Here is a 27,293-nt window from a genome sequence, read left to right as displayed (position 1 = left end):
GTAGTATGGGGGGTAGGTATTCATTATGTTCTTGTTATGCTTAACTGAATCGCCAATTTGGATTCTTTTTTTCCCCCCCTCTAAGCTCCTACTTCTTAAACATCAGTGAATTATTGTTTACTGTGATGGGTTATTAGGGTATAGACTTTTGAAATAGCCACATCACACTTAGAATTTCACGTTTGTGTGGCATTACCTTATAGTTTATTGTATTCTAGATATATAAATTGAAAGCAAAAACACTCCCTGGATAACAATGACTATATTTTTCAACCTAAAAATAAAGGATAATGGATAAATGATTTTCACACACCTTCTAGGCATAGGAGACAGTTTATGAGAGGCCCCTGGGTGGCTCTCAGTCAGTCAAGCGTCCAGCGTTGGCTCAGGTCATGATCTCAGTTTGTGAGTTTAGTCCCACGTGGGGCTCTGTGCTGCCAGCTCAGAGCCTGGAGCCTGCTTCGGATTCTGTGGCTCCCCCCCGCCCCCCGCTTGTGCTTGCTCAGGCTCTCTCGCTCGCGCGCGCCTGCGCTCTCTCTCAAAAATAAGTAAATGTAACAAAAAAAAAAACTTAATAAAAAAATAAAAAAGAGTTTATGGGATGTAGTTTGTATCCCTAGATGTTTGTATTTAGGAGGTATTTTAACGGTTTATATGAACACTAAGACATAATATCTGAATTTTGCATGTGCTGGAAAATCTGGAATGTGTAGCCAATGCGCGGTACAGGTTCCAAATATACTAAAACAAACAAAAAAATTAAAGCTTGTCCTTCCAGATGCCATTGGCCAAGCTCTTTTTTCCACCATTATCCCAAATGCTAGCAAGATGTTCTCAGTTAATGCAGCGTGGTTTTGGATCATTAATTTTTTCTTTTTGGGGTTAGACAAAATTAATCTTTACTGCAGGTGAAGTGTCTAATTCCTTTTAAGCATGTATTAAATTTGTCCTGTAATTGTCTTTTTTCTCTTCATCTCTACTTTTGGTGAGGCTGGACTAGGGTGACCAGTTATCCAGAGTCCTTGGCATGATCAGAATTGTTAGCCCTCCCCTCTGTAAAAGTCATTCAGTATTGACAACTGTTCAGGGACACTTGGGTAGCTGAGTCGGTTAAGCAACCAACTCTTGATCTCGGCTCAGGTCATGATCTCAGGGTTTGAGCCTTGCATTGGGCTTCATGCTGACAGTGCGGAGGCTGCTTGAGATTTTCTCTCTCTCTCTCTCTCTCTCTCTCTCTCTCTCTCTCCCCCCCCCCCCCCCTAACATGTTATTTATATTGCAGACTCTTCCAAAAATTTTCTCTACTGTTAAGAAACATTCTTTAAAGAGCTAGAACACTCATTTTTATCTATCTAGCAAATTCCACCTTGACTGTAAGCTGAAACTGATGGAGAATTTGTTTTTTGCTTTCTGGGTTATTACCCTTTTAACTGGCAGATCAGTGAGTTTCCAGAAGCTGGTGCGTTCATCCAGTCTTTCAGTCTCTTAATGAGGGATTCTCATACAAAGTCTACACCCACAGAAAGGAAGTGAGCATACTAACTGAAAAGCTGATTAAGTTAATAGAGATTGTTTTGACCATGTTCTTTTTTAAAATTTGGACTCCTAAGGTTTCATATTCAAAGACTTAATTTTAAAGAAGGGAGGTTTGGGGCACCTGGGTGGTTCAGTCGGTTAAGCATCCGACTTCAGCTCAGGTCATGATCTCGCAGTCAGTGAGTTCGAGCCCCGCGTCGGGCTCTGTGCTGACAGCTCAGAGCCTGGAGCCTGTTTCAGATTCTGTGTCTCCCTCTCTCTCTGACCCTCCCCCGTTCATGCTCTGTCTCTCTCTGTCTCAAAAATAAATAAACGTTAAAACAAAATTTAAAGAAGGGAGGTTTTGCATGAAACACGAATGAGTGCTTGAAACATTTACATTAAAATTGGGAAGAATTAATTTGAATAATATTTGCCATATATCTGCTGTTACAAAGGCAACAAAATATAGCCCAACAGAAAAAGAGAACTTTAACTCCCTGAAATTTTGTCTGTTTTACCTCAACATTTTAAAATTTTTATTTATTTTTTAAACACATCTTTTTTTTTTTTTTAATGTTTGTTTATTTTTGAGAGACAGAACATGAGCAGGGGAGGGGCAGAGAGAAAGGGAGACACAGAATTCAAAGCACGGTCCAGGCTCTGAGGTGTCAGCACAGAGCCTGACACGAGGCTCGAACCCACTAACTGTGAGATCATGACCTGAGCCAAAGTTGGACGCTCAACTGACTGAGCCACCCAGGTGCCGTCCTCAGCAATTTTTTTTTTTTTTTTTTTAAATTTTTTTTTCAACGTTTTTTATTTATTTTTGGGACAGAGAGAGACAGAGCATGAACGGGGGAGGGGCAGAGAGAGAGGGAGACACAGAATCGGAAACAGGCTCCAGGCTCCGAGCCATCAGCCCAGAGCCTGACGCGGGGCTCGAACTCACGGACCGCGAGATCGTGACCTGGCTGAAGTCGGACGCTTAACCGACTGCGCCACCCAGGCGCCCCTGTCCTCAGCAATTTTTAAATTAACTCTTACTTGGTCCTTTACTGTATCTCCAAGATTTTTATTTATCCTCTGCAGTTAAGGACTTGCGATTTGTTTTGGAATGTGGAGACAAACAGAAGATACTTTGGCTTTACATTTGTTTACTTGAAAGAATCATGATTTTATTGTTTTTGTAAAAAAATAATATAGGTTTTCTTTAAAAAGTGACACTAGAAAAATAAAAGGAATAAAAATCATTCAGAAGTAATCATTAATATGTGTCAGACATTACTCTAGAGATCTATGGATTTCTGTAGTAAGAGAATGAGAAGGTTTAAAGGATATAAAATAAAATGTGTCATTTTCTATGTTACCCTTTAAGAAGTAGGAGATTTCATTTTACTTGAACAGAATAAAACTGAAGTGAAACTAAAATAATTGGTGAACTTGATAAATATTTTCTCAAAACAAGAAATTATAGAGAACAAACTGATGGTTACCAGAGGGGAGGTGGGCAGGGGATATGCTAGGTGGGTGATGGACATTAAGGAGGGCACATGTTGTGATAAGCACTGGGTGTTGTCTGTAAGTGATAAATCACTGAAATCTACTCCAGAAGCCAATTTTACCATATTTGTTAAATAACTAGCATTTAAATTAAAACTTGAAATTATATAATTTTTAGCTCTTGATAGTATCTTACGACCCACTACCATAAAAACTTCCTCTCTCGTCTCCTCTTCCCTAGCCCCCACCCTCTGTTAATTATAAACCTTAACTTTTACATTCTGTTCTGTACCTGTTCTCCCACAGTTGCTCAGTCTAGTTCTATAACTTAATCATAGCTTCTTTACTCTTTGTTTTCATTTGCTTTAGGTTGGATGGATGTCTTTGCCAGCTCATGTCTTGAGTTTTGTCACGCTTGAGAATGTACAGTTGAGATAGTTGAGGGAAAGTCACAGCTTGAACTACATGAGGATTCTGATATGGCTCCCCCTGTACTTGGGACTCAGATGGGCCTTGAGTTCTTCCTGATTCATCCCTCTAACTGAACCATCCAACAGCCCCAACCAATGTTTAGAAATTTCAGGAGCTACAAGTGATTCCTGGTCACTTCCTCCTCCGTCTCCTTAACCTTCTCCTCTTCCCCAACCCATTGGCTGAATGTTCCTTAAATCACCACACTTTCCACATGTAAAGCAACTTTTCACAAATAAGAGTCACCAGCCCCTCCTCCGCTGGCTTTGGGTAGCTGGGGAAGTAGCTCATAGAGGTTGCTTCCAGAAGTGCTCAAGCTTCCAAAACAGAGAGTTGGAAACCTAGTGTATGGGTCACTTGACTGTTTTGGTTATTAGTTCGTAAGGACTTTTTTAAGATGAGAATTTTGACTGTAAAAACAAAATTCAAGGTAGCAGAAGAAGATAGAAATAAGTAGGAAAAAATGAAGTCAGAATTGAATATATTTCCACTCTGAAATTCATGGCTATCTATGAATATGTAATTCACATATCCCAAATTTTCTTAGTCCCCATTTCAATTCTGTGTTTGTTAGGATAAAAATATGATTTCTTTGCTTGCCAGTGAGGGGAACAAAGTTGAGAAATTACCATTCGAGGATTGCTCATCCTTTGTCACAACGGTGAATCGATACAGTGGAGTTGTAATCGGAAACTCTTCCCGCTCGCTGCCTGCATTAATGCGTCTACAGCACTGTGCTTATTTAATCACCTGCTGCCCCGCTTCCCCATTGACTAACCCCTCAACAGCAATCTGATCTTAGGTAAGAGGCAAACATTCCTTACTCAGAAGTAGATTCATTGAACCCAGGAATAGAGAGACAAATTGATGTAGCCTCATCAAATCTTTCTATAATAAGGTTGAAGTGTAAATTACTTTTTTCTTTTTTTTTAAATATGGTGAATTTTCACCACTGGGGATTATAAAGCAAGATCTCTCTCTCATAAGTCTTTGGTTTCCTGATCACTGGTGATACATAATTTTAGGTGGATATGACCATTTTTATTTTCACTGTCCTGCATTTGTTTGTTTGTTTGTTTATTTATTTATGAGAGTGCGCTTGTGCACACATGCCAGTTAAGAGCCGAGGGAGAGAGAGGGAGAATCTTAAATAGCCTTCATACTGAGAACCCAACACGGGGCTCTATCCCATGACCCTAGGATCATGACTTGAGCTGAAATCAAGAGTCGGCCGCTCAACCAACTGAGCCACCTGGATGCCCCAGTCCTACTTTTTAAAAAATGTACATTAGAAACATATCTAGCAAAATCTATGAAGAACTCACCTAACTCCACACCCAAAAAACAATCCAGTGAAGAAATGGGCAGAAAACATGAATAGACACTTCTCTAAAGAAGACATCCAGATGGCCAACAGGCATATGAAAAGATGCTCAATGTCACTCCTCCTCAGGGAAATACAAATCAAAACCACACTGAGATACCACCTCACGCCAGTCAGAGTGGCTAAAATGGACAAATGAGACTAGATGCTGGAGAGGCTGTGGAGAAACAGGAACCCTCTTGCACTGTTGGTGGGAATGCAAACTGGTGCAGCCACTCTGGAAAACAGTGTGGAGCTTCCTCAAAAAATTAAAAATCGATCTACCCTATGACCCAGCAATAGCACTGCTAGGAATCTACCCAAGGGATACAGGAGTACTGATGCATAGGGCCACTTGCACCCCAATGTTTATAGCAGCACTCTCAACAATAGCCAAATTATGGAAAGAGCCTAAATGTCCATCAACTGATGAATGGATAAAGAAATTGTGGTTTATATACACATTGGAATACTATTTGGCAATGAGAAAGAATGAAATATGGCCTTTTGTAGCAACGTGGATGGAACTGGAGAGTGTTAGGCTAAGTGAAATAAGTCCTACAGAGAAAGACAGTTACCATATGTTTTCACTCTTATGTGGATCCTGAGAAACTTAACAGAAGACCATGGGGGAAGGGAAGGGGGGGGGAAAGTTACAGAGAGGGAAGGAGGCAAACCATAAAAGACTCTTAAGTACTGAGAACAAATGAGGGTTGATGGGGAGTGGGAGGGAGGGGAAAGTGGGTGATGAGTATTGAGAAGGGCACCTGTTGGGATAAGCACTGGGTGTTGTATGGAAACCAATTTGACAATAAATTTCATATTAAAAAAAACATATCTAGCAAAATGACACAAAGGTTTTCATTTTTCATGTAAGTGAAGAGTGAGCCAATTTAAAGAAAATATAAACTAAGCAGTAGTGTAGATAATGTGCAGATAGGGCAAAACATTTTGAGGATGATGTGCAGACGACTGAAGTTTCAGAAATGTGAGAACGTGGCAATCAGACGTACACAGATATGGCAAAAATTGCACAAAGGTGCAATAGGGGAATATTAAAATCGAAACCTATGTAAATTGTGCTGATTCCAAACTTGGATTTTCCCCTATTAAAATCTGCATACATCTGGGGCGCCTGGGTGGCTCAGTCGGTTAAGCGTCCGACTTCGGCTCAGGTCACGATCTCGCGGTCCGTGAGTTCGAGCCCCGCGTCGGGCTCTGGGCTGATGGCTCAGAGCCTGGAGCCTGCTTCTGATTCTGTGTCTCCCACTCTCTCTGACCCTCCGCCATTCATGCTCTGTCTCTCTCTGTCTCAAAAATAAATAAACTTAAAAAAAAAACATTAAAAAAAAAAAATCTGCATACATCTAATGCAGTGGTTCTCAGTCCGTCATCCACTGAGACAGGCATGGCAGCCTCTGGCCGCAGCGGGCATTCTCATGGAGACACACGCTCCCTCGCCCTCTCTGAACCACCTCTGCTCCACCACTCCAGAAGGTATTCTGGAAGGCAAACAAATTGGAAACATAATAAGAATCACTTATTCTACCTAATTCATTTTTTAAAAAGCAAATTATTTATAGATGGGAATTTTTTTTAAAAAAAATTAACTTTTTTTTTTTTTTAATTTTTGCTAACAAATAATTTTCAGCACACCAGTGACTGATTGCCACTTGCCAGAGTATCCGTATGTTTGAGAAACAGTGATCTCACAACTGGTTTGGGTTTCAAATACCAAACTTATCTAGTAGAAGCCCTTGATGGGGAATTTGCGCTTTGGAGACTGTTTTTCTTTCTGACCTAGTAATGTCCCATTTTCTCTATAACACAGACTGTTGGGCGGGAGCTGCTGCTCCATTTAATTGAACATCTCGTAACCAATGATGGAAAAGATGTTGAAATCACAAATTTAATCAACAGTACCCGGATACACTTGATGCCTTCAATGAACCCAGATGGATTTGAAGCTGTCGTAAAGCCTGACTGTTTCTACAGTAACGGAAGGTAAGGATGGGCTAGTCTATTTAAAACAAAACAACCACGGGGCACCTGGGTGGCTTAGTTGGTTAAGTGTCCGACTCTCGATTTCGGCTTAGGTCATGATCTCGTGGTTCATGGGTTTGAGCCCATCATCAGGCTCCAGGCTGGCAATGTGGAGCCTGTTGGGATCCTCTCTCCCTCTCTCTGCCCTTCCCTAGCTCGCTTGCTAGAGTGTGCGCACTCTCTCTCTCTCTCAGTAAAGAAACAAACTTTTAAAATAAAAAATAAAACAAGGCCCTCATCAGATAGTAGCCCAAGGCCTTGTTAGTGAACCAGCTCATAGCATGTGTCGTGTCATTGCCATGTTGAAAACTCTTCAGGCTGCCACAGCTTTGAGAATGAAAAGGGACGTCCTGAAGAAGGCTGCTTTACTCCTGTGGCCACCCTACTGCTCACCCCGCTCCAGCTGCTCAGAGTCCCCTCGGTCCCCAGGAATGAGCTGGCTCTTTCTCGCCTCAGGCAGTGGGCACACCTCATTTCCCACTCCTTACCCCTCACACTGCTAATCAATGTTTCCTCAAAGACTCCCTCCCTAACCTATCCTGTATTAGGTCCTCGGTTCATATCACCTGCCACTTTACCTTCATAGCACAAATTTTAAGGTCTGATTTCTTTTTTTCATTTTTTTAAAAGTTTGTTTATTTTTGAGAGAGAGCGACAGAATGCAAACGGGGAGGGACAGAGAGAGAGAGGGAGAGACAGAATCCGAGGCAGGCTCCAGGCTCCAAGCTGTTAGCACAGAGCCGAATGCTGGGCTCGAACCCACATACCGTGAGATCATGACCTGAGCCGACGTTCGTCGCCCAACGGACTGAGCCACCCAAGTACCCCTAAGGTCTAATTTCTCTTTGAATGTCTGTCTCCTCACAAATCTATAAGCTACCCGGGGGCAGGAATCCTGTTGCCTGTGTTCCTCACTGTTAAATCCCCAGGGCCTAGCTAGGCCTTCAGTAATTACCGGTTGGTTTATTAAGCCAGTACAAGAACTAACCAAAAAAGAAGAGGGAGTCTTGTAGTAGTTCTCATTTAAACAGTTTATTTTGTTGAACTCTGTCTCAGGAAGTTTGGAATTTCTCAGATGTCTAGTATACATTTATATTTGTGCAAACATTTGTTTGCTTTTACCAAAAGTAAAATCTCACCACTTGATTGCACTCAACTTTAGGGTTTTCTAGCATATTTAAACATGGCCGGTCCACTTTCCAGAAATATATTTGTGTAAAGTAGTATGTTCCTGTCGTTTCTGTTATCAATTGCTATGTAACGAAACCCTCCCCAAATTTAGCGACTTAAACCTTTTTTATTTACCCTCAATTGTAGAAGTTAGGAATTTGGACAAGATAGAGCAAGGCTGGCCAATCTCTGCACCATGTGTCTGGAGCTTCAGCCACCATGTGGCTGAGACAGCTGGACTGGGACATGTGTAGAGTCTCAATTCTGGCTGTCACCTGGGTTTCTCATTTCTCCACACGGACTCTTCACATGGCTAATGTCGGAGTCTCAGGGTTCCCAAAGGGAGCGTTCCCAGAGCAAAACCCTAAAACACACACACTTATCAAACCTCTGCTCACATCACAATAGCTACCATCCCACTGGTGAGAGCAAGTCACACGGGAGGGGACCGCAGGTTATGTGAATGCCAGGTGTGGTTCATCGGGGGCCACCAAGACAACCATCCCCAGCCCTATAGTCGCATTTTGAAAAACAGCTGGTGCCCAGACAAAAGGTTTGCATGTTGCATGAGGCTACTTCCTCACATACCATCAACAAAACCTAAAATATTCTTTCTTTTAAAGGGAAAATAGTAACTACTATGACCTGAATAGAAACTTCCCGGATGCTTTTGAACTTAATAACGTATCGAGGCAGCCTGAAACTGCAGCTGTCATGGAGTGGCTGAAAACAGAGACGTTCGTCCTCTCTGCAAACCTCCACGGCGGCGCCCTGGTGGCGAGTTACCCGTTTGACAATGGTGTTCCAGGTAGGCAGACACGGCCCCAGCTCTGGCTTTCTGAGCCCAGAGTGGAGTTACTGCTCTGCGTCTGGAGGGGACGGATCTTCCTCGGCTTGCCTTCTCTGCCAGGGTAAAAGGGCCTCCGCGTCTCCCCTCTGGGCCGTCCCGCCCTCAGTTGATAAACCGTAGATGGGTGGTGTGGCTGAGCTGGTCCCCGACAGGATTATTTGCGATTCATCAGAAAAATAATAAAATTGGGTTAAAACACCCTACAAGAGGCAACATGACTGAAAGAACGTAAAATGAGAACTTGCCTTTCTTTGCTAATCATGAGCGATAATTGCCGACTCCTTTTAAAACTCTGTGGGATAAGGTATGTACCAGGGACTTAAAATAGTACAGTGGCTTTATTTACCCCCCCTGGTACGTAAGGAAAGTTTCCTGCCCTCCAGAAATTAGCAAGAGGGACTAAGAGGGTACTTATGAGCTGATGGAGGAGTCCTTTGAATATGGCTGTGGTGTATTTTGTGTGATGCCACTTTGCGTATATTCCCTAAAAACTAGGAGAAAGAGCAGAAGGGAGCGGAGCATTCATGGCAGGGGGTGGGCTTCCCTCTAGTAAAGTAGAGCCTTCCTGTGTGACCGGACAGCAAGTTTGCTGACCGGGCGCTGCGTGTTTCCACGTCCTCCAACACCAACCGAAAGGCTTCGGTTTGTTTTTCACACACAGCAACTGGGACGTTATACTCCCGTAGCATAACCCCTGATGACGATGTGTTTCAATACCTTGCACATACCTATGCTTCAAGAAATCCCACCATGAAGAAAGGAGATCAGTGTAAAACTAAGATGAACTTTCCTAATGGAATTACAAATGGCTACTCTTGGTATCCACTCAAAGGTGAGTTTCTCCTCTAGCTTTCTCCTTATTGACTTCCTCCCCATGTGCCAGCTGGTTTTTGTGGACCCCAGCAGTTGTCAAAGTTTGTTTGGCATGGTGCGGTCCCTCCAGTTGCGTCTCTGTCAGCTAATGTCACAAAAGCAGTGGGGGGTGACTGAGCGATGTTCAGATACTTGTTCAGCATTTACCTACTCTGAGCCAGAAACTGTGCCAAGAAAGATGGACAGAACACAAACCCTACCCTCAAGTTTAACAGGAAGAGCCACGTGCAAATAAATAATTGTGGTGGCAGCGTATTAGAATAAAAAGGAGAGATTTAGAAAAGGTACAGCGTACCCCAGAGGTATACTGTAAAGCCAGGGTGCAGGAGGGAGTAGAGAAGACCTTGGAGAAATGTGATGCTTCTGCGGCATCTAACAAGGACAGCGGCTGATCCAGCTCATTATGGCCACGCACCAGTGGGATCCAGCTATTGCCAGATCTTCTGGTTTGTAAAATAAGCTGAACTTGTACGTGAAATATCTTGATCTTTTTTTTTTCAATATATGAAATTTATTGTCAAATTGGTTTCCAAACAACACCCAGTGCTCATCCCAAAAGGTGCCCTCCTCAATACCCATCACCCACCCTCCCCTCCTCCCACCCCCATCAACCCTGTTTGTTCTCAGTTTGTTTTTTTTTAAGTTTATTTATTTTTGAGACAGAGAGAGACAGAGCATGAACAGGGGAGGGGCAGAGAGAGAGGGAGACACAGAACCAGAAGCAGGCTCCAGGCTCTGAGCCATCAGCCCAGAGCCTGACGCGGGGCTCAAACTCACAGACCGCGAGATTGTGACCTGAGCTGAAGTCGGACGCTTAACCGACTGAGCCACCCAGGCGCCCCTGTTCTCAGTTTTTAAGAGTCTCTCATGCTTTGGCTCTCTCCCACTCTAACCTCTTTTTTTTTTTTTTCCTTCCCCTCCCCCATGGGTTTCTGTTAAGTTTCTCAGGATCCACATAAGAGTGAAAACATATGGTATCTGTCTTTCTCGTATGGCTTATTTCACTTAGCATCACACTCTCCAGTTCCATTCATGTTGCTACAAAGGGCCATATTTCGTTCTTTCTCATTGCCACGTAGTACTCCATTGTGTATATAAACCACAATTTCTTTATCCATTCATCAGTTGATGGACATTTAGGTTCTTTCCATAATTTGGCTATTGTTGAGAGTGCTGCTATAAACATTGGGGTGCAAGTGCCCCTATGCATCAGTACTCCTGATCCTTGGGTAAATTCCTAGCAGTGCTATTGCTGGGTCATAGGGTAGGTCTATTTTTAATTTTCTGAGGAACCTCCACACTGTTTTCCAGAGTGGCTGCACCAGTTTGCATTCCCACCAACAGTGCAAGAGGGTTCCCGTTTTTCCAGAAATATCTTGATCTTAAAGCCATTTTGCACGCTAAACAAAAGTGATTTTCCAGCTGGGTATGGGGGGGGTGAGGGCAAGCTTCCACTTTTCTGTCCGTGGAACAGGAGGGCCAGGTGAGAGAGGGGAGGAGATTGCCTTGTGGGGGTCACAGGAGGGGGGAATATTCTTGTCAAAAGTAACAATGGGAGAAGAAGCTGAGGGGTGTAAGAGAACTCACACGAGTCAGGGGCCTGAGAGAACAGAGGGACCTAGGGCGGAAGAGCCAGGGGAGACCGGGGGCTGGAAGGGGGTCTCGTTGCTCAGCGGAGAGGGCCCCGTTTGAGACCTACCTCTAGCAGGCCATAGGCCATACTTGGGCGATAGGCCACACACAGACCGTCAGGTAGCCTTGCACAAGCTGGTACTTGTGTGTCTCTGCCAGCTTTCCAGGTGATGTGAATTAGCACAGACCACGACTGGAAGCTGCAGGGCCAGCGAGACAGCACTGCACCCCCACTCTCTGTTGGACAAGGCACAGCCCGCCCTGCCCCCCAAGCCTAGTCCCTGCTCAGCACTCCCCCAGGGAGGACAGGGCTCCCTCCCGCCCTGTCTGTCACCTTCCGGACACATCCAGATGTGCTTGCGGGAGGTTAGCTAGGAACCTGGTGTCACCGTTGGGAATTGTTTCGAGTGTCGCTGTGTGTCAGCTGTGTCTCCTGAGGGAAAATGCAGGCAGAGCCAGCTACGTTGAGGAGCTTAGAACACAGCATCCTGGCTCAGCCTGGAGGTTTTGTCCTCGGGGCCCGGCGTGCCTCATCCACAGGCGCACACGCTCTCCACAAGTAAGCATTCTCACCCCTGCGTGCTCTGTACACCTGTTTTGCCATTTAAATTCTTTCTGTCCGAGAGCCGTCCAGCCAAGGGCTTCTGTTTTATTATTCTCGTCCTTTTTTCTGTTTTCTATTTCTTGGTGAAAATGATCTCAGAGAGAAATACAAAACTTAGAAGGTGAGTAAAGGATCTAGAAAGGACATAGAAATTCTTCCTGCTAGAATCTAGATCTACGTAGATATTAATCTAGATAATATTTTGATGTATTTTGACTATTAGTATGAGTTTTTTTTTCTAATTCAGTACTTCCGAAATACCCTGATGGAATTGAGAATGTATTTTATAGGCAGATTATCAAGTACAACAAGTTGAAATCTGGCCGAAAGTCCTTCCTTCAAAGTTACCATATTTCAAAATCCAAGATGCCACTGGTTGGAAAATACACGGTACCACCAAGGAAGAAAAAACAAATGTTTCTGGCCAAACTCATGCCACAATGATGGTTTTTAGCCATCAAATTTAAGACACATCCAATTCAGAGATTTTAAAATATGAAAATCTTGCATCTTAGAAGATAGGAAATATGATTATACCCTTTTGAAAACTGGGTTTTCAGAGGTAAGAACCAGAAACTGAGCACAGGTGACGGCAGCCCCGGACGCAAGGGGGCCTGGGTCCCTTCTCTCCCGAAAGTTAGCACAGCAGCCTTTCTTTCATCCCCTGAAGCAGTTTCGTGTCATAAGAGCACGGGGCCCGCAAGACAGCCTGTGCTCTGGGCTCGGCCTTCACTGGCACGTTACTTACCGTAAGCGATTGTTTCCCCATCTGTAAAATATGGGTGACAAACTCTTCAAACGGTGCCCGGTAATAGTGAACACTCACTAAATGTCAGCCACTATTATTCCGCCGAATGAGTATACTTAGCTTACATGTGTATTTATGAATGGTTTGCAAAAACATTTTTTAGAAGTATCACTCTCAGTTTAAAATGATTTTCACAGAAGAAATGTACATTGATGAATCCTTTTTGTAATGTATGATCGGGGGGAAAAAAAAGGCTGACCCTTCCCCTGCCCCTCAGTTGATTTTGATGCACAGTTGAACCTTAGCTCTGATCCAGTTACCCATATGGGAACATTTAGGATTGCCTGTTCATGCCTGGGTAATAAAATGGCAGGCCGTGACTTTATATGCTAATATGTCAAATTCATCTTTTCCTGTTTAAATGTACTTTCTTTGCAACGGATTCATTTGTCCCCAAGGGACAGGATACTTGACTCTGTTCCAATTTTAGACCTTAAAAAATTAAATATGCTTGTGTTTAGGTGGAATGCAAGATTACAACTACATCTGGGCCCAGTGTTTTGAAATTACATTGGAGCTGTCGTGCTGTAAATATCCTCATGAGGAGAAGCTTCCATTCTTCTGGAATAAAAACAAAGCCTCATTGATTGAATATATAAAACAGGTGCACCTAGGTTTGTAAGATTTTTCTTATTAATTCCTCTTAACACAAAACATGGCATCTGGCAAAATGTTTGGGTTGAGAAAACGCAAGTCCCTGTTTGTTTTCTCGGTACAGCCTCATTTTTAGTACCAGAACTAATGATGAAGAATTTTCCCTGTATGAATATCTGCAGCATGTGAGAGTTACAGTGCTTGTCAGTTCATATAAGAGAGAGCATGAGGTATGCTACTCAGTGTAGGGGTATGAAATCCACAGTACTTCACATTTTACATGTTGAAGCCCTAGAAATCTGGCAAGAGATCCAGGAAAACAGGTTATGACTCTGTTACATCATCACCCATTTAGAAAATGCCAAGTTTGCTTGCCACTTGTCACACAATATCATAGATCCAGAGAACCCTGAACATGCCATTTTGCATTTTTTCTAGTCCTGGGCTGGTGACCTGGCACCATTAGCTTCAAACCCCTCACAGCCTGCAACTCTGCCAAATGATCTGGTCCTGGGAACCTTCCCAGTCTAGTCTGGTTTTTGACAGCTATCTAGCCTTTGTCATAGACAGGCTAAATGTGGCAAGAGTGTTTGTTCTCGAACATGTACGGCAGACTCGCTGGAGGGTTTGTTAAAACACATCCCCAGAGTTTGATTTAGTGTGCCTTGACTGGTTAATCTTTCCCAAGGAGATGCTGCTGCCGGTTCAGGGACCTTGCTTTAAAAACCATCATACTGCTTGTGATGGTGATGGATTCAGGGAGTTCAAATGTATTTAACCAGGCTGTGTCTCTTTGGGCAGAGTGTGGAAGGCTCTTCTGCATTGCCAGAGTTTAGTTTTCTCCATTCATATGGCTTGGGGGAAGAAACGTATCAGAAATTGGCACAGTAGTTATGCTACCCCATCAAGCCCAAGTAGAAGGTATGTGTTTGTGTTGAAGAGGTTTGCCTCATAGGCCTGCTATATAGCTGCACAATTCCTGGAATTTTCTGTGTGCTTCACGCCAAAGCTTTCCACCTGCTAAAGAGACAGAGGCAGTTGAGGAAGGGAAGAGTCAGAAGCACAGGGGGTACAGGGCTGAGTGCAAGGACAATTAAGGGCTTCTCTGGGTTCCATATCCCTAAAATGGATGCCCCTCCCTCCTTTCATACCTCTATCCCCAACCTCCAGCACCCTCCCCCCCACCCAAAAACACAAGCACACAAAGATTAGTGGTGAATTCACAGGGCTGTGTCAAATGTCTCAGCCAGTTCATGAAGTAGGCTGATTCTCTGTGATAAGATGTTAAAAAAGTCATTATTAGCATTTATTTAGATTATTGGGTCCTTCTCCTTTTTCACATCATCAAGCTTTGTTTTGGGTCTTCTCCTGATTACTATTCTGGTATTTCACCACTAGATTTTCCTCACGAGGCACATTTAGCCTTTCTACTGTATTTCTACCTTTAATATGTTCCTCTGCCTATTGTAAAATTTCTCCTCCATCAACATCAACGCGTGACTGCAAGCTGGACAAGGAATATGCTCCACATAACTGCACTATTTTTGGAATTTCAGTCTAGCAGTAAAAGTTATTTGCTAAGCACTGAATTAAGGTGGGCTCTGAAATATCATGGTGACCTAATAATGCCAACGAGGAGCTTTATAAACTGTCACTTAACATGCAAATTATAGCATGTTAAGTAATTCTTAATTTGGAGGGCTTACAAGTCCATTTACACTAGGTTTCATAAAGAGTATTTATCTGCCTGTCCCTATAATCAGGTATGCACAATCTACTTAAAAGTATATATAAAGCACATCAACCCTGCCCCCTTTTAAGGTTTAAGACAGAGGCAGGCATTTTCTTTTTCTAATTTAATAATGAAAACCGATTTCAAAATATTGACAGTGTGGTTACTGTTACTGGATGGAAAAGGTCTCTCAATTTTGGTATGTAGTAGGAAGCCAAAGAATATCTTTGCTTAGGGATGATGGGAGCAAACACCTTCTTAGGGGTATTACTGTGGTTTAAAGAAAGTACTGGTATTTGTCAAGCTGTGTTTGCATTCACTGGCTTAGCTTCATCACTTGCTTAAGACGCCTCTGAGACTTTGACCCATCTGGAAGTCTCCGGCCTACCTTGTCTGGGAAGGAAAGGCCTCCTGCACCAATAGAAGGGGCTGGAAGGTGGTACATATCACCCCCGTTTTACAGGTGATGAAACAGAGTCCTAGGAGCTGGGATTTACACTGAGACTTGACTGGGTTCTTTCTGTCACACAAAGCTGTGATGACGGGACATATCTGTACTTACCTAATGTGTCAAAGGACTTCCTAAGAAGGGCAGGATGGAAGTATTTCTTCAAAGAATAATGGCACTGATACCCAACGAATAAATGCATAATCAGGCTACTAACTTACGACTGATGTTTGTGGTTGGGTACTACCTAAAGACCAAAAGGATAAATACCAAGTAAGAGAAATAAATATAAACGAAACTTTTAGAAGAGGTAAAAGAACAAATTACATGAAAATTGAGGTTAACATAGCTGATGTCTTCTGAAAATACTAGAAGGAAATACAACATTTAGTAATTCCTTCTCTGGGGGAAAAATGAAGAGTCAAGAATTAGGAAAGAAAGTAAAAGGCAACTTGGGTCAACCAGAAGTCTGTTTAATGTTTGAGACAAAGATGTTTCATTTTAAACTTTTCTGAAGGAAACTAGTATGTGCCTCATATTTTTCTGCTCTAGTAAATAATTACAAAGTAGATAGTTTGGGGATAGTTCAGGGTCATTTTTTCATTGTGGAGTCTTACGTCATTAAGATGATTTGTCATTAAGTGAGCAAACTAGAAGGTGAAAAGTAACATTTAAAATGAGAAGAGTCTCTTTTTCAAAATACATAAACTTAAAAAAAGAGAGGGTGGGGGAGACCATCCCAAGCAGGCTCTGCACAGCAGTGCTGAGCCTGATGCGGGGCTCCATCTCAGAGTCTTTAAATATAAATGGCCTTTTGTCAACTGTACTCCTGAAATTTTGAGGGGTGGGGTGTGGTCCTGGATTCAGTGGGGGCTCTGGGGATTAGTGTGGATTTACAGCCATGCTGTACCACTTAGCTGTACAAGTTTAAGGTTAGTTAATAATCCAAAGCCTTAGTTTCCTCATCTGTAAAACTGTGATAATATTGATGTGAGGATTCAAAGAGAATATGCACATTAAGCACTTTGCCATAGAGCCTGAAACATACTAACTGGTCACTAAATGTTCACTCCTGTTGTTAGTAATAAGACACCTTCAATCAGTTCCATGATTCCAAGCAATCTTGTGATTATAATTGTTTCACATGTAGTTTGACCAGGAGACAAAACTCTTAAGTCCCTTGCATAGATAAGTATCTTATTATAAGTACACTGGCCTTTTTAAAAAGATTTTTTAAGTAATCTCTACACCCAACATGGGGCTCAAACTCATAATCCCAAGATCAAGAGTCACATGTTCCACTGATTGAGCCAGCCAGGCACCTCCCCACCCCCTTTTGTAAATACACTGGCATTTTTTAGTTTAGGATTTAATGGAATCCACTGAGGGCAATGTCATAGTAGTTTGGTGACTGAGTAGACAACTTGGAAAGGAAAGGAATGGACTTAGATTGTCATCTGTGTTCTCTCGTTTTGATAATCTGTGTTATTAATGGAATATATTTACAACAGATTTAGCCTATATATACAATTGGTAGCCTGACTGTATTTTAAGTTACATCCAAAAATAAGTTTTCCTAGTTTTGGTTCAAGATGGCAATGTAGGAGGATCCTGAACTCCTCTCCTCCCACAGACACACCAAATCTACAGCTACATATGGGGCAATTTCCTCTGAAAGAAACCCAAAAACTACCTGAGCCATTCCTACACATTGGGTGAGGGAGAATAAAACTATATTGCAACGAGTGGGAGAGGTTGAGACACGATCTTGCCATACACCCCCGTCCCTGGTGCAGGCACACATCAGGAAGGAACTTACACCTCCAAGCTTCTCCCTGAGCCGCAAAGGGTTTAAACCCCATATTTGGCACTCTACTGTTAAGAGCTACACCAAAGAGACAATCCCTCAAAACACCTCGCTTTGAAAGCCATGGGACTTGCATCCACAAGACCCTCAAGGCTATATCGAACTTCAAGGATTCATACAGATTCAGTTGGCTACCTGCCAGGGCCTCGTGCAGAGCCCACCAATTGAAAGATGCCCAGTTTTTGGGTTTTTTTTTGTTTTGTTTTTTTTTTGTGAAAGAGGCCTATTTGCTGCTCTTAAAGCTTTGGCCTGAAGGGCAGACACCTAGATTTAACACACATCTAGGGGTCTACTGAAATATTCTCCAAAGATGGAGGCCAGCAGACACCATGTTTGCACTCTCTCTCCCTCCAGGTCACCAGTGTCTCCCAAAAAGGAGTTTATGCAAGCGTCTGGTACCTCTTGGTAGCTCTGGTAGCCAGTGGGGTTCGTGTTCATGGGTTCAACAGGACACTGGCAAACAAATAGTTCTTAACTGGCTACCACCCCAGGGCTCAGTGTAAAGGGAGCAGGGAGACACATCCAGTCCCCAGTCTTCCCCCTGAAAGGTTTTTTGGATACTTTAAGAGCCTCTGCCTGAAGGTCTGGCTTCTAATCAGCCTCAATCTAGGTACTGACAGGTCTTGGCACAACTTCAACTACTGGGATCTACTAAGAATAAAGTAGGCTGCTTAGACAAACACAAAGGTTTGAGAAACAACCAAGAGCTAGGGCAGAGTTGAATTATAAGGTTCATCCACAAAAGACCACTCCTCCAAGACTGGAAGAGGTGGCTGGGTGGCTCCGTCAGGTGAGCATCTGACTCTTAATTTTGGCTCAGATCATGATCCCAGGGTCATAGGATTGAGTCCCATGTCAGCTCTGTGCTGGGCATGCAGCCTGCTTAAGACTCTCTCTCTCTTCCACCACCCCTCCACCCCGCCCCCCTCACTAGTAAAAAATATTTAATAAAATTCCGAATAATCTAATGTTGTAAAGGTAGTGGGTTTATCACTTATAAAACTATTGTAAGCATTAAAAAACAAAGCAAATATATAGCTACAATAATTTGTTTATCCCAAGGTAAAAAGATGTAAAATGTGGGCTGGAGGGAGTAAACATGCAAAGGTTTGGAATGCTATCAAGTTATTATCAACTTAAAGTAGACTGTATTATGTAAGTCTCAAGGTAACCACAAAGCAAAAACCTATAGCTACATAAAAGATGAAGGAATCTAAGCATACACTAGAAATCCAACAAATTACAAAGGAAGAGAATAAGAACAAAGGAATTATAAAACAGCCAGAAAACAATTACCAAAATGGCAATAAGTACATACCTATCAATAATGACTATAATGTAAATGAACTAAATTCTTCTATCAAAAGACATAGAGTAGCTAGATGGAGGAAAAAGAAAAATAAATAAATAAACCACAAGACCCATCTGTATGTTGCCTTCACAAGACTCACTTCAAGACAAAAGGACACACACAGACTGAAAGTGAAGGGATGGAAAAATTTTCCATGGAAATGGAAACCAAAAGAAAGCTGGGATAGCTATACTTATATTAACAAAAAAAAACAAAACAGACTTTAAGATAAAGACTGTGATCAGAGACAAAGTCATTATATAATTCTAAAAGAGCCAATCCAACAAGAAGACCTAATATAGGTGTACTTAACTATATAAAGCAAATATTAGCGGACCTAAAGGGGAAAATAGACAGCAATATAATAACAGTAATGGGATTTAATATTCCATTTTCACCAATGGATAGATCAGACAGAAAATTACTAAGAAGACACTGACCTTAAACGACACGTTAGACCAGCTGTACTTAATAAACACAGAGCATTTCATCCAACAGCAGCAGAATATACATTTTCTTCAAGTGCACATGGAACATTCTCCAGGATAAATTTTATGTCATGCCACAAAATGAGTCTTAATAAGTTTACAAAGCTGAAATCATATTGACCATCTTTTCCAACAATGGTGGTATATAACTAGAAATCAATTACTAGAAGAAAATTGGAAAATTCACAAATATTCAGATGTGAATCAACATGCTACTGAACAATCAGTGGCTCAAAAGAGAAAAATCAAAACCTTGAAACGAATAAAAACACAACATAGCAAAACTTACGGGATGCAGCAAAAGCTATTCTAAGAAGTTCATAGGGATAAATGCCAACAGTAAGAAACTGAGATCTCACAGAATTGTTGAATTATTATATTTTACACCTGAAACTAATATAACACTGTATGTTTACTGGAATTAAAATTTTTAAAAATCTAAAATAACCTAACTTTACACCTCAACTTAGTTTGTTCTCAACTTAGGGGAAAAGAACAAACTAAGCCCAAAGTTATTAGAAGGAAGGAACAAAGATCAGAGAAGAAATAAATGAAATAAAAACTAGAAAGACAATAAAAAGATCAACAAAACTAAGAGCTGTTTTTTTTTAAAAGATAAACCTTTAGTTAGACTCACCAAGAAAAAGAGAGCAAGAACTCAGAAATGAAAGGGATGTTGCAACTGATACCACAGAAATGCAAAGGATCATAAAAGACTAAACAATTGTACATCAAAAAATTAGACAACCTAGATGATCGTTAAATCCATAGAAACATACACCTACCAAGACTGAATCATGAAAAAAAATAGAAAATCTGAACAGACCTTTTACTACTAATAAAAAATATGCCAGCAATCTCCTAATTTAAACAAAAGCTCAAGACCAGATAGCTTCACTGGTGAATTCTACCAAACATTTAAAGAAGAGTTAATACCAGTCCTCTTTAAACTCTTCCAAAAAACAGAAGAGGAGATAACTCTCAAATTCATTTTATAAGGCCAGCATTACCCCAATAGCAAAACCAACAACACTACAAGAAAATAACAAGCCTATATACTTGATGAACACAGATGCAAAAATCCTCAACAAAGTATTAGCAGACCAACTTCAACAATACATTCAAAGGACCTTGATCAAGTGATTTATTCCAGGGATGCAAAGGTGGCTCAGCATCCACAAATCAATCAACATGATATACCACATTAACAAAATGAGAGAGAAAAATAATATCCCAATAGATGAAGAAAAAAAAATTAACAAAATTTAACATCCATTTAGAAAAACTAACAACAAAGTGGGTATAGAGGGGAATGTACCTCAACATAATAGAAGCCATATATGAAAGGCCTACAGCTAACCTCATAATCAACAGTAGAAGTTTTTCTTCTAAGATCAGGAACAAGACAAGGACACCTACCCTCACCACTTTTTTTCAACATAGTACTGGAAGTCCAGAGCAGTTTGGTAAGAAAAATAAAAAGCATGCAAAACAGAAAGGAAGAGGTAAAACCCTCACTTATTTTCAAGTCACAATACTATATATAGAAAACCCTAAGGACTCTATCAAAAAACTGTTACAACTAATAAATTCAGTAAAGTTGAAGGATACAAAATCAATATACAAAAATCTGTTGTATTTCTCTAGACTAATAGCAAACTATCAGGAGAAATTAAGAAAACAATCCCATTTAAAACTGCATTATTGACAAAACACCTAGGAATAAATTTCACCATGGAAGTGAGAAAGACTTGTACACAGAAAAATATAAACCTTTGATAAAAGAAATTAAAAGCACAAATAAATGAAGATAATCCATTAATTAGAAAAATTAATATTGTTAAATAGTCCATACAACTCCAATCTACACAGTGCGATACCTATCAAAATTCCAACAGTGTTTTTCACAGAGAACAAACAACCCTAAAATTTGTATGCATCCACAAAAGACCCTGAATAGCCATCTGAGAAAGAAGAACAAAGCTTCCTGATTTGAAACTATACTTCAAAGCTATAGTAAACAAAACAGAAGGATATTGGCATAAAAACAAACACATACATCAATTGAACAGAATAGAGAGCCCAGAAATAAGTTTAGGCATATATGGTCAATTCATTTATGTCAAAGGAGCCAAGAGTATACATGGGAAAGGACAGTCTCTTCAATAAATGGTGCTGAGCAAACTGGACCACTGTCTTATATCATACACAAAAATTAAAATGGATTAAAAACTTGAATATGCAACTTGAAATCATAAAGCCCCTAGAAGAAAACATAAGTGGTAAGCTCCTTGACATCAGTCTTGGCAATTATTTTTTTGGATTTGATACCAAAAAGCAAAGGCAACAAAAGAAAAAATAAGACAGGTGGGACTATATCAAGCTAAAAAGCTCTGCACAGCAAAGAAAATCATCAATAAAATGAAAAGGCAACCTATCGAATGGGAGAAAATATTTCCAAATCATATATCTGGTAAGGGGCTAATAGCCAAAATATATAAGGAACTCCTACGACACAACAGCAAAAAACAAACATACAAAACAAAACAAAACAAACAAAAAAAAAAAACAATCCAACTTAAAAATTAAGCTGAAGATCTGAAGGGGTATTTTTCCAAAGACGACGAGCAGGTACATGAAAAGGTGCCCAAGATTGCTAATCATCAGGGAAACGCAAATCAAAACCACAATGAGACACCAACTCACACCTGTCAGAATGGCTAAAAATAAAACACAAGAAACAAGTATTGACAAGGATGTGAAAAGAGAACCCTTGTGCACTGTTGCTGGGAATGTAAACTGGTGCAGTCACTGTGGAGAACACTATGTAGGTTCCTCACATTAATAAAGAGCTACACAGTATGATCCAGCAGTTCTACTTCTGAGTACTTATCCTAAGATAATCGAACACTAACTTGAGAAGATATCTGCACCCCCACATTCACTGCAGCATTATTTGCAATAGCCAAGACATGGAAGCCACCTCAGGGTCTAATGATGATCACATAAAGAAAATGTATATGCACATCACTTTTTCTTCATACAAAAAAAAAAAAAAAATCCAGCCATCTGCAACAACATGGATGGACCTTGTGGGCATCGTGCTAAGTGAAAGGTCAGACAGAGAAAGACAAATACCATATGATCACCTTTATGTAGAATTAAAAAAAAAAAACAAACAGAGGCACCTGGCCGGCTCAGTGGAGTGTGCAACTCTTGACCTCAGGGTTGAGTTTAAGCCCCATATATGGTGTAGAGATTGCTTAAAAATAAAATCTTAAAAAACACAACAAACAAAAAATTCCTACTGATTTGTAGAGAACAGATTGGTAGTTGCCAGAAGCACGGGGCAGCTAAAATGGGTGAAGCTGGTGAAAAAGTATAACTTCCAGTTATAAATCCTGGGGATTTAATGTTTAGCACAATGAATACAGTTAATAATACTGTATTGTATATTTGAAATTTGCTGAGAGTAAATCTTAAAAGCTCTCATCACAAGAAAAAATTTTGAATTATGTTAACTAGATATATTATGGTGATCATTTCACAAATAAATCATTATGTTATACATCTGAATCTAATATAATGTTATATGACAATTAGATCTCAATTTTTTGAAACAGTTTACCTTCCCTTAAATACTTTATTGTTATTATCAAGACAACTTAATAAATATTGGGCATATTTTTCTTAAGTAACTACAAGAATTTATATGTCATAAAACACGGTATTAACATTTAATGCTTTTTGTCTTGCAGGTGTAAAGGGTCAAGTTTTTGATCAGAATGGAAATCCGTTACCCAATGTAATTGTAGAAGTCCAAAACAGAAAACATATCTGCCCTTATAGAACCAACAAATTTGGAGAGTATTATCTCCTTCTCTTGCCTGGGTCCTACATAATAAATGTAAGTATACAGCCCTAGTTATTGTTATTAAAACACTTTAGAACTTGCAGTACTTACCCAGAAGGAATCTGAAATAAGTCTGGAAAGTCCCAGAAGTAGATACATCAGGACAGAAGGAAAGGACAACATCAGACATGGCATCTGGTAGGGAGTGGGAGAGGGTGAGAGTGATAGGAACAAACCAAAAAAATCATGTTTTTCCCCAACTGGCAATGTTTTTAATAGAAGCCAAGTTCTATTTCTTTTGATCCCTTTTATGATAAAAGAATGACCCTTATTAATAACAATAATTAAACAATGTAGCCAAAGTACTTCCAAGCTTCATGGAATACCATTTTAACACCCATTTCATGAAACATAATTTCTGCTATTAAGTGGATTGGGGCACAGATTCCTTAGAATTCATTATAAATAAAATTTGATCCACAGACCGACCTATTTTGCAGCCCTTTCATAAGCAAATGATGGTGAGTTCCAATCAATGCAAGTAAAGTTCCAGGTTTAATTCTATTAAGATGTTTGAGTCATTTCTTCCTAGGAGGAGGCTTGGACTAGTTTGAGCGCAAACAGGTTTTTGTAAATGAATTAAATGAAGTACCTCATTTAGTTGACCAGGTTGTGCCCGTTCCTCTTTGATTTGACTTTCTCTAAGAAACTCAAGATTCTTCTGCTTTGCCTAGTGAGTCTGATCCCAACTATGGTAGTCGTTCTGTACAGAGTGACTCCTGGGGAAAAAAGTCATCTATTCTGTAGTAAAAACTGGCCTTGTATTTTATAAAGGTGAAATAATGGAAGGCATGTTTTTCAATTTATACAACTGCAGGATTCAGAGCTTCTCTGTTCCGTAGGTGATCCCCACAGTACTCAGCAGTGGGGGCTCATCAACTGCTAATCCTCTTGTTAAGAATCTCTCCTAGAACCAGGAAGACATCAATTCACTGTGAATCTTTGCCTTAAAAGGCCCCTTATGTTCCTGTTACACTGACATGTCCATTCTATGATAAGGGGAGGGGGCTCCTTGTAATGAAGCTAAATTATTTTTATGTAATCCCAAAAATAAGTCACACACTTACAAAGTTATGAATTGTTCATTTCCAGTTAGACTAATGTAGTACCTATTGGCTTTAGCTACTAGTTCTGGGATAAGAGTGGAAGGCAAGACTTTGGAAGCTGAAATGAATGACTGAAATATATATTAGTGCCCAATAAATGATTTTCCCCATTCTTTTCCCTCTCTACCATATATAGTAAAAGTATTTCTTAGTGGACATGGTCTGTAGTTAGGTTAGCATTTGTCGTATTTTTTCTGATATCTTCTACCAAAAAAATAAATCTAGCTTAGGACTCAAACTCATGGAGAAAACTGGGTAAAATCAAAGCTTTTTGAGGAAGCAATAAACTTGTACACTTAGATCAGCTGCAAGGAAAATGAAATAAATTAAAAAAAGAATTCCACTTACGAATAATATCGATACCCAATCAGGATATTAAGTACAGACTTGGGACAAAGGGAAACTGTCAACTCTTTACCTTTGCTCTCCATAGAAATGATGGGGATACAGTCTGTGGCTTTCTTCTCCTGGCTTACATCTCCAAATAAAGGACCTGTCTTATTTCACTTTATAATTCTTGGGGCAACAGCATTAGCAACGGTGGTCCATATCAATGGGCATTGGACAATTCATTCAGTGAGCAGGACTGAAGCGGTTACCAGCTGGGGAGGCCTGGCAGATGGTTACATGTGTTTCATAGAGGGCACACTTGTAGTGGTAGACATCAGTGTTTTTAGTGCTGGCCCCACAAAACATCTGAAATCACTCAGATAATTCTTTTTTTTTTTTTTTAAGTCATTGGCTTTATTCTTTTTCTAAGATAATATATTTTTATTTTTATTTAACATTTTTATTTTTTTATAATTTTTTTTTTAATTTACATCCAAAGTAGTTAGCATATAGAAAATAATTGTTTCTTGTTTCCTCTCAGGTTACAGTCCCAGGGCATGATCCATACCTCACAAACGTGGTTATTCCAGAAAAATCCCAGAACTTCAGTGCTCTTAAAAAGGATATTTTACTTCCATTCAGAGTGCAACTGGATTCTATCCCAGTATCAAATCCTTCATGTTCTAAGATTCCTCTATATAGTGATTTGCCAAGCCAGTCAGAGGCAACAAAGCCTAGTCTGTTCTTATTTTTAGTGACTGTCTTTCACATATTTGTCAAATAAAGCAAAATATGGAACACACTCCCCATCATCACCTGGAATCAGGGATTACTCATGCCAGGTTACTGCAACTCTCAACTCCCACTGTGGGACCTTGACTGAATAAACTTCATGGTCCTTCAGAAGATAAATGGTTGTTTCCAAATCACAGCAAGCTATGTGTGGTGATAACAAAAGCAATGATTTAGTCTTGATGAATGGAAGATACCTACCTTTCAAGTACTATCCACTTATGCTCAATCTTGAAGTTGTCTTAGAAATTTGTAAGAAAAACTTGAGAATCAAGAAAGAAGTTCCTGCAAGAAAAAAATGGAGCTAATTTTGTATACAGAGAGCCAGATGAATATAAGCAATGAAGATGAACATTCATTGATTACTTACTATATACAAAACCCTGTGGTGAATGCTAGATGTGAAGATATATAGTAATTACTGGTGCCAAATATAATTAATTCTCAGCACGTGGAGAAATGATAGCACTGGAAAATTTCATTTATCAGATGTTCTGAGGAGAGAAAATAGGCAACAATGTCTCAGTGGCCCACAAAAACATGGGCCTGATGGGATGACAAGGTTGTGTCTACAGAGCCCCAAAATAACAGGTCAATTAAGTGTCCCTGCCTTCCTGCGCTCAGATGCCACATCAGTTACGCTGATGACCCCCAAATGTGTAAGTCCAGCCTCTTGCCAGAGCTTCAAACTCCAGTCCAACTTCCCACTGTACATATCTACCTGGATATGACCCACAGGTACCTCAAATTCATGTAGAAATCACACACATTTTTTCTCTCTAGAGCTGCTCTTCCTCCTGTAGTTGTCTCAGTGACTGGTACCACCAAACTAGAAACCTGAGTGTTATCCTTGACAGTTTCTTCTCCTCCTTCATCCCATATATTCAGTCAGTCACTAAAGATTGATGTTAATTACAAATGTTGATTGATCTTCCCTCTCTCCATGGCTAGTAACGTTGTCAAGTTTAGGCCACCATAGCTCACTGGCACCGCGGTGACAGTTTTGCTAGTCTCTTGTGCCCAGCCTTCTCCTCTTTAAGTCCATCTTCTACATGGCACTGAGGAAGAGGATCTACTCAAAACAAAAACCATCAGTCAACTGCTTGTAGCTCCTATACACTTAATGTGCTATTTGTGTACTATATCTGGAATACCATTCTGACCCACCACGACATTTTCTTTCCCACTCCTTTAAAATTCAGTTCAGGTATCAACTCCTCTAGGAAGTCTCTGCTGACCATCATTCCATTCCATTCCACCCCATCAACCCCTTCCCAGTCAATCTGGAGACCTTTCCTCTTTGCTTCTCTAATGTGTTACCTCTATTATTGAATTTACAACTGTATTATGATCTTCTACTTTCATGTATGATTTTCCCTAATAGAATGTGAGCTCTGAGGCCAGAGTGTATTTAATTTGTTTGGGAAAATTCATTTTTATATCCTCAGAGCCCAGTACATAGCAGAAACTGAATGAATGAGTGAAGAGTTCCACAAACCTACTACTCCCAGTCTCTCTCAGAAACTGTTGGGCTTTGAGTCATTTTGTCAAATGAGGTCCAATGCTTTGGCAATCTCCAGCTCAGTAGTAACACTGACAGAAGAGTGTTTTCAAATACATGTCAACAAATAAATTCAAGTATGGTGTTTTTACTACGCTTCGCATTTATCCTAAGGTTCATAGTAAACATGTTACCTGTTAACACAAGCTACCTTTTTTAAATTAGAAAACAAAATTTTTACCATTAGTACTCAATTTGAAGCAACTGTTCTCTGCTATCATGAGAGTTAACCCGTCTTAAAATATTATAAGAATTAAGGGGAGGGGGGACATCAAAAAA

At 40.5% G+C, this 27,293-nt stretch overlaps 1 protein-coding gene and 1 long non-coding RNA gene across 3 annotated transcripts in view; one reads left to right on the top strand and one right to left on the bottom strand.

Moving 5' to 3' along the window:
* The window catches only part of CPM (carboxypeptidase M), a 79,853-nt gene extending 53,998 nt beyond the window's left edge, over positions 1 to 25,855 (top strand). For both annotated transcript variants that reach the window (XM_042947134.1, XM_042947135.1), the window contains exons 4-9: positions 6,684 to 6,856; positions 8,689 to 8,873; positions 9,577 to 9,747; positions 13,294 to 13,446; positions 23,071 to 23,219; positions 25,203 to 25,855. In XM_042947134.1, the coding sequence (XP_042803068.1) occupies positions 6,684 to 6,856; positions 8,689 to 8,873; positions 9,577 to 9,747; positions 13,294 to 13,446; positions 23,071 to 23,219; positions 25,203 to 25,445 (1,074 nt within the window). In that variant the 3' untranslated portion in view covers positions 25,446 to 25,855. The remainder of the gene's footprint in view (positions 1 to 6,683; positions 6,857 to 8,688; positions 8,874 to 9,576; positions 9,748 to 13,293; positions 13,447 to 23,070; positions 23,220 to 25,202) is intronic.
* On the bottom strand, positions 13,400 to 26,286 carry LOC122224815. The gene is made up of 6 exons (XR_006204948.1): positions 26,196 to 26,286; positions 25,824 to 25,947; positions 25,655 to 25,738; positions 23,818 to 23,944; positions 23,277 to 23,360; positions 13,400 to 15,853 (listed from the first exon to the last, which is right to left on the bottom strand). It is a non-coding gene; the product is annotated as an uncharacterized LOC122224815 (long non-coding RNA).
* Between the last annotated feature and the right edge of the window lie 1,007 nt (positions 26,287 to 27,293).

This window comes from Panthera leo, chromosome B4 (genome assembly GCF_018350215.1).
Source record: "Panthera leo isolate Ple1 chromosome B4, P.leo_Ple1_pat1.1, whole genome shotgun sequence".
NCBI lineage: Eukaryota > Metazoa > Chordata > Mammalia > Carnivora > Felidae > Panthera > Panthera leo.
The sequence above is the reverse complement of the archived record's forward strand: the minus strand, read 5'-3'. Positions and strand labels throughout refer to the sequence as shown.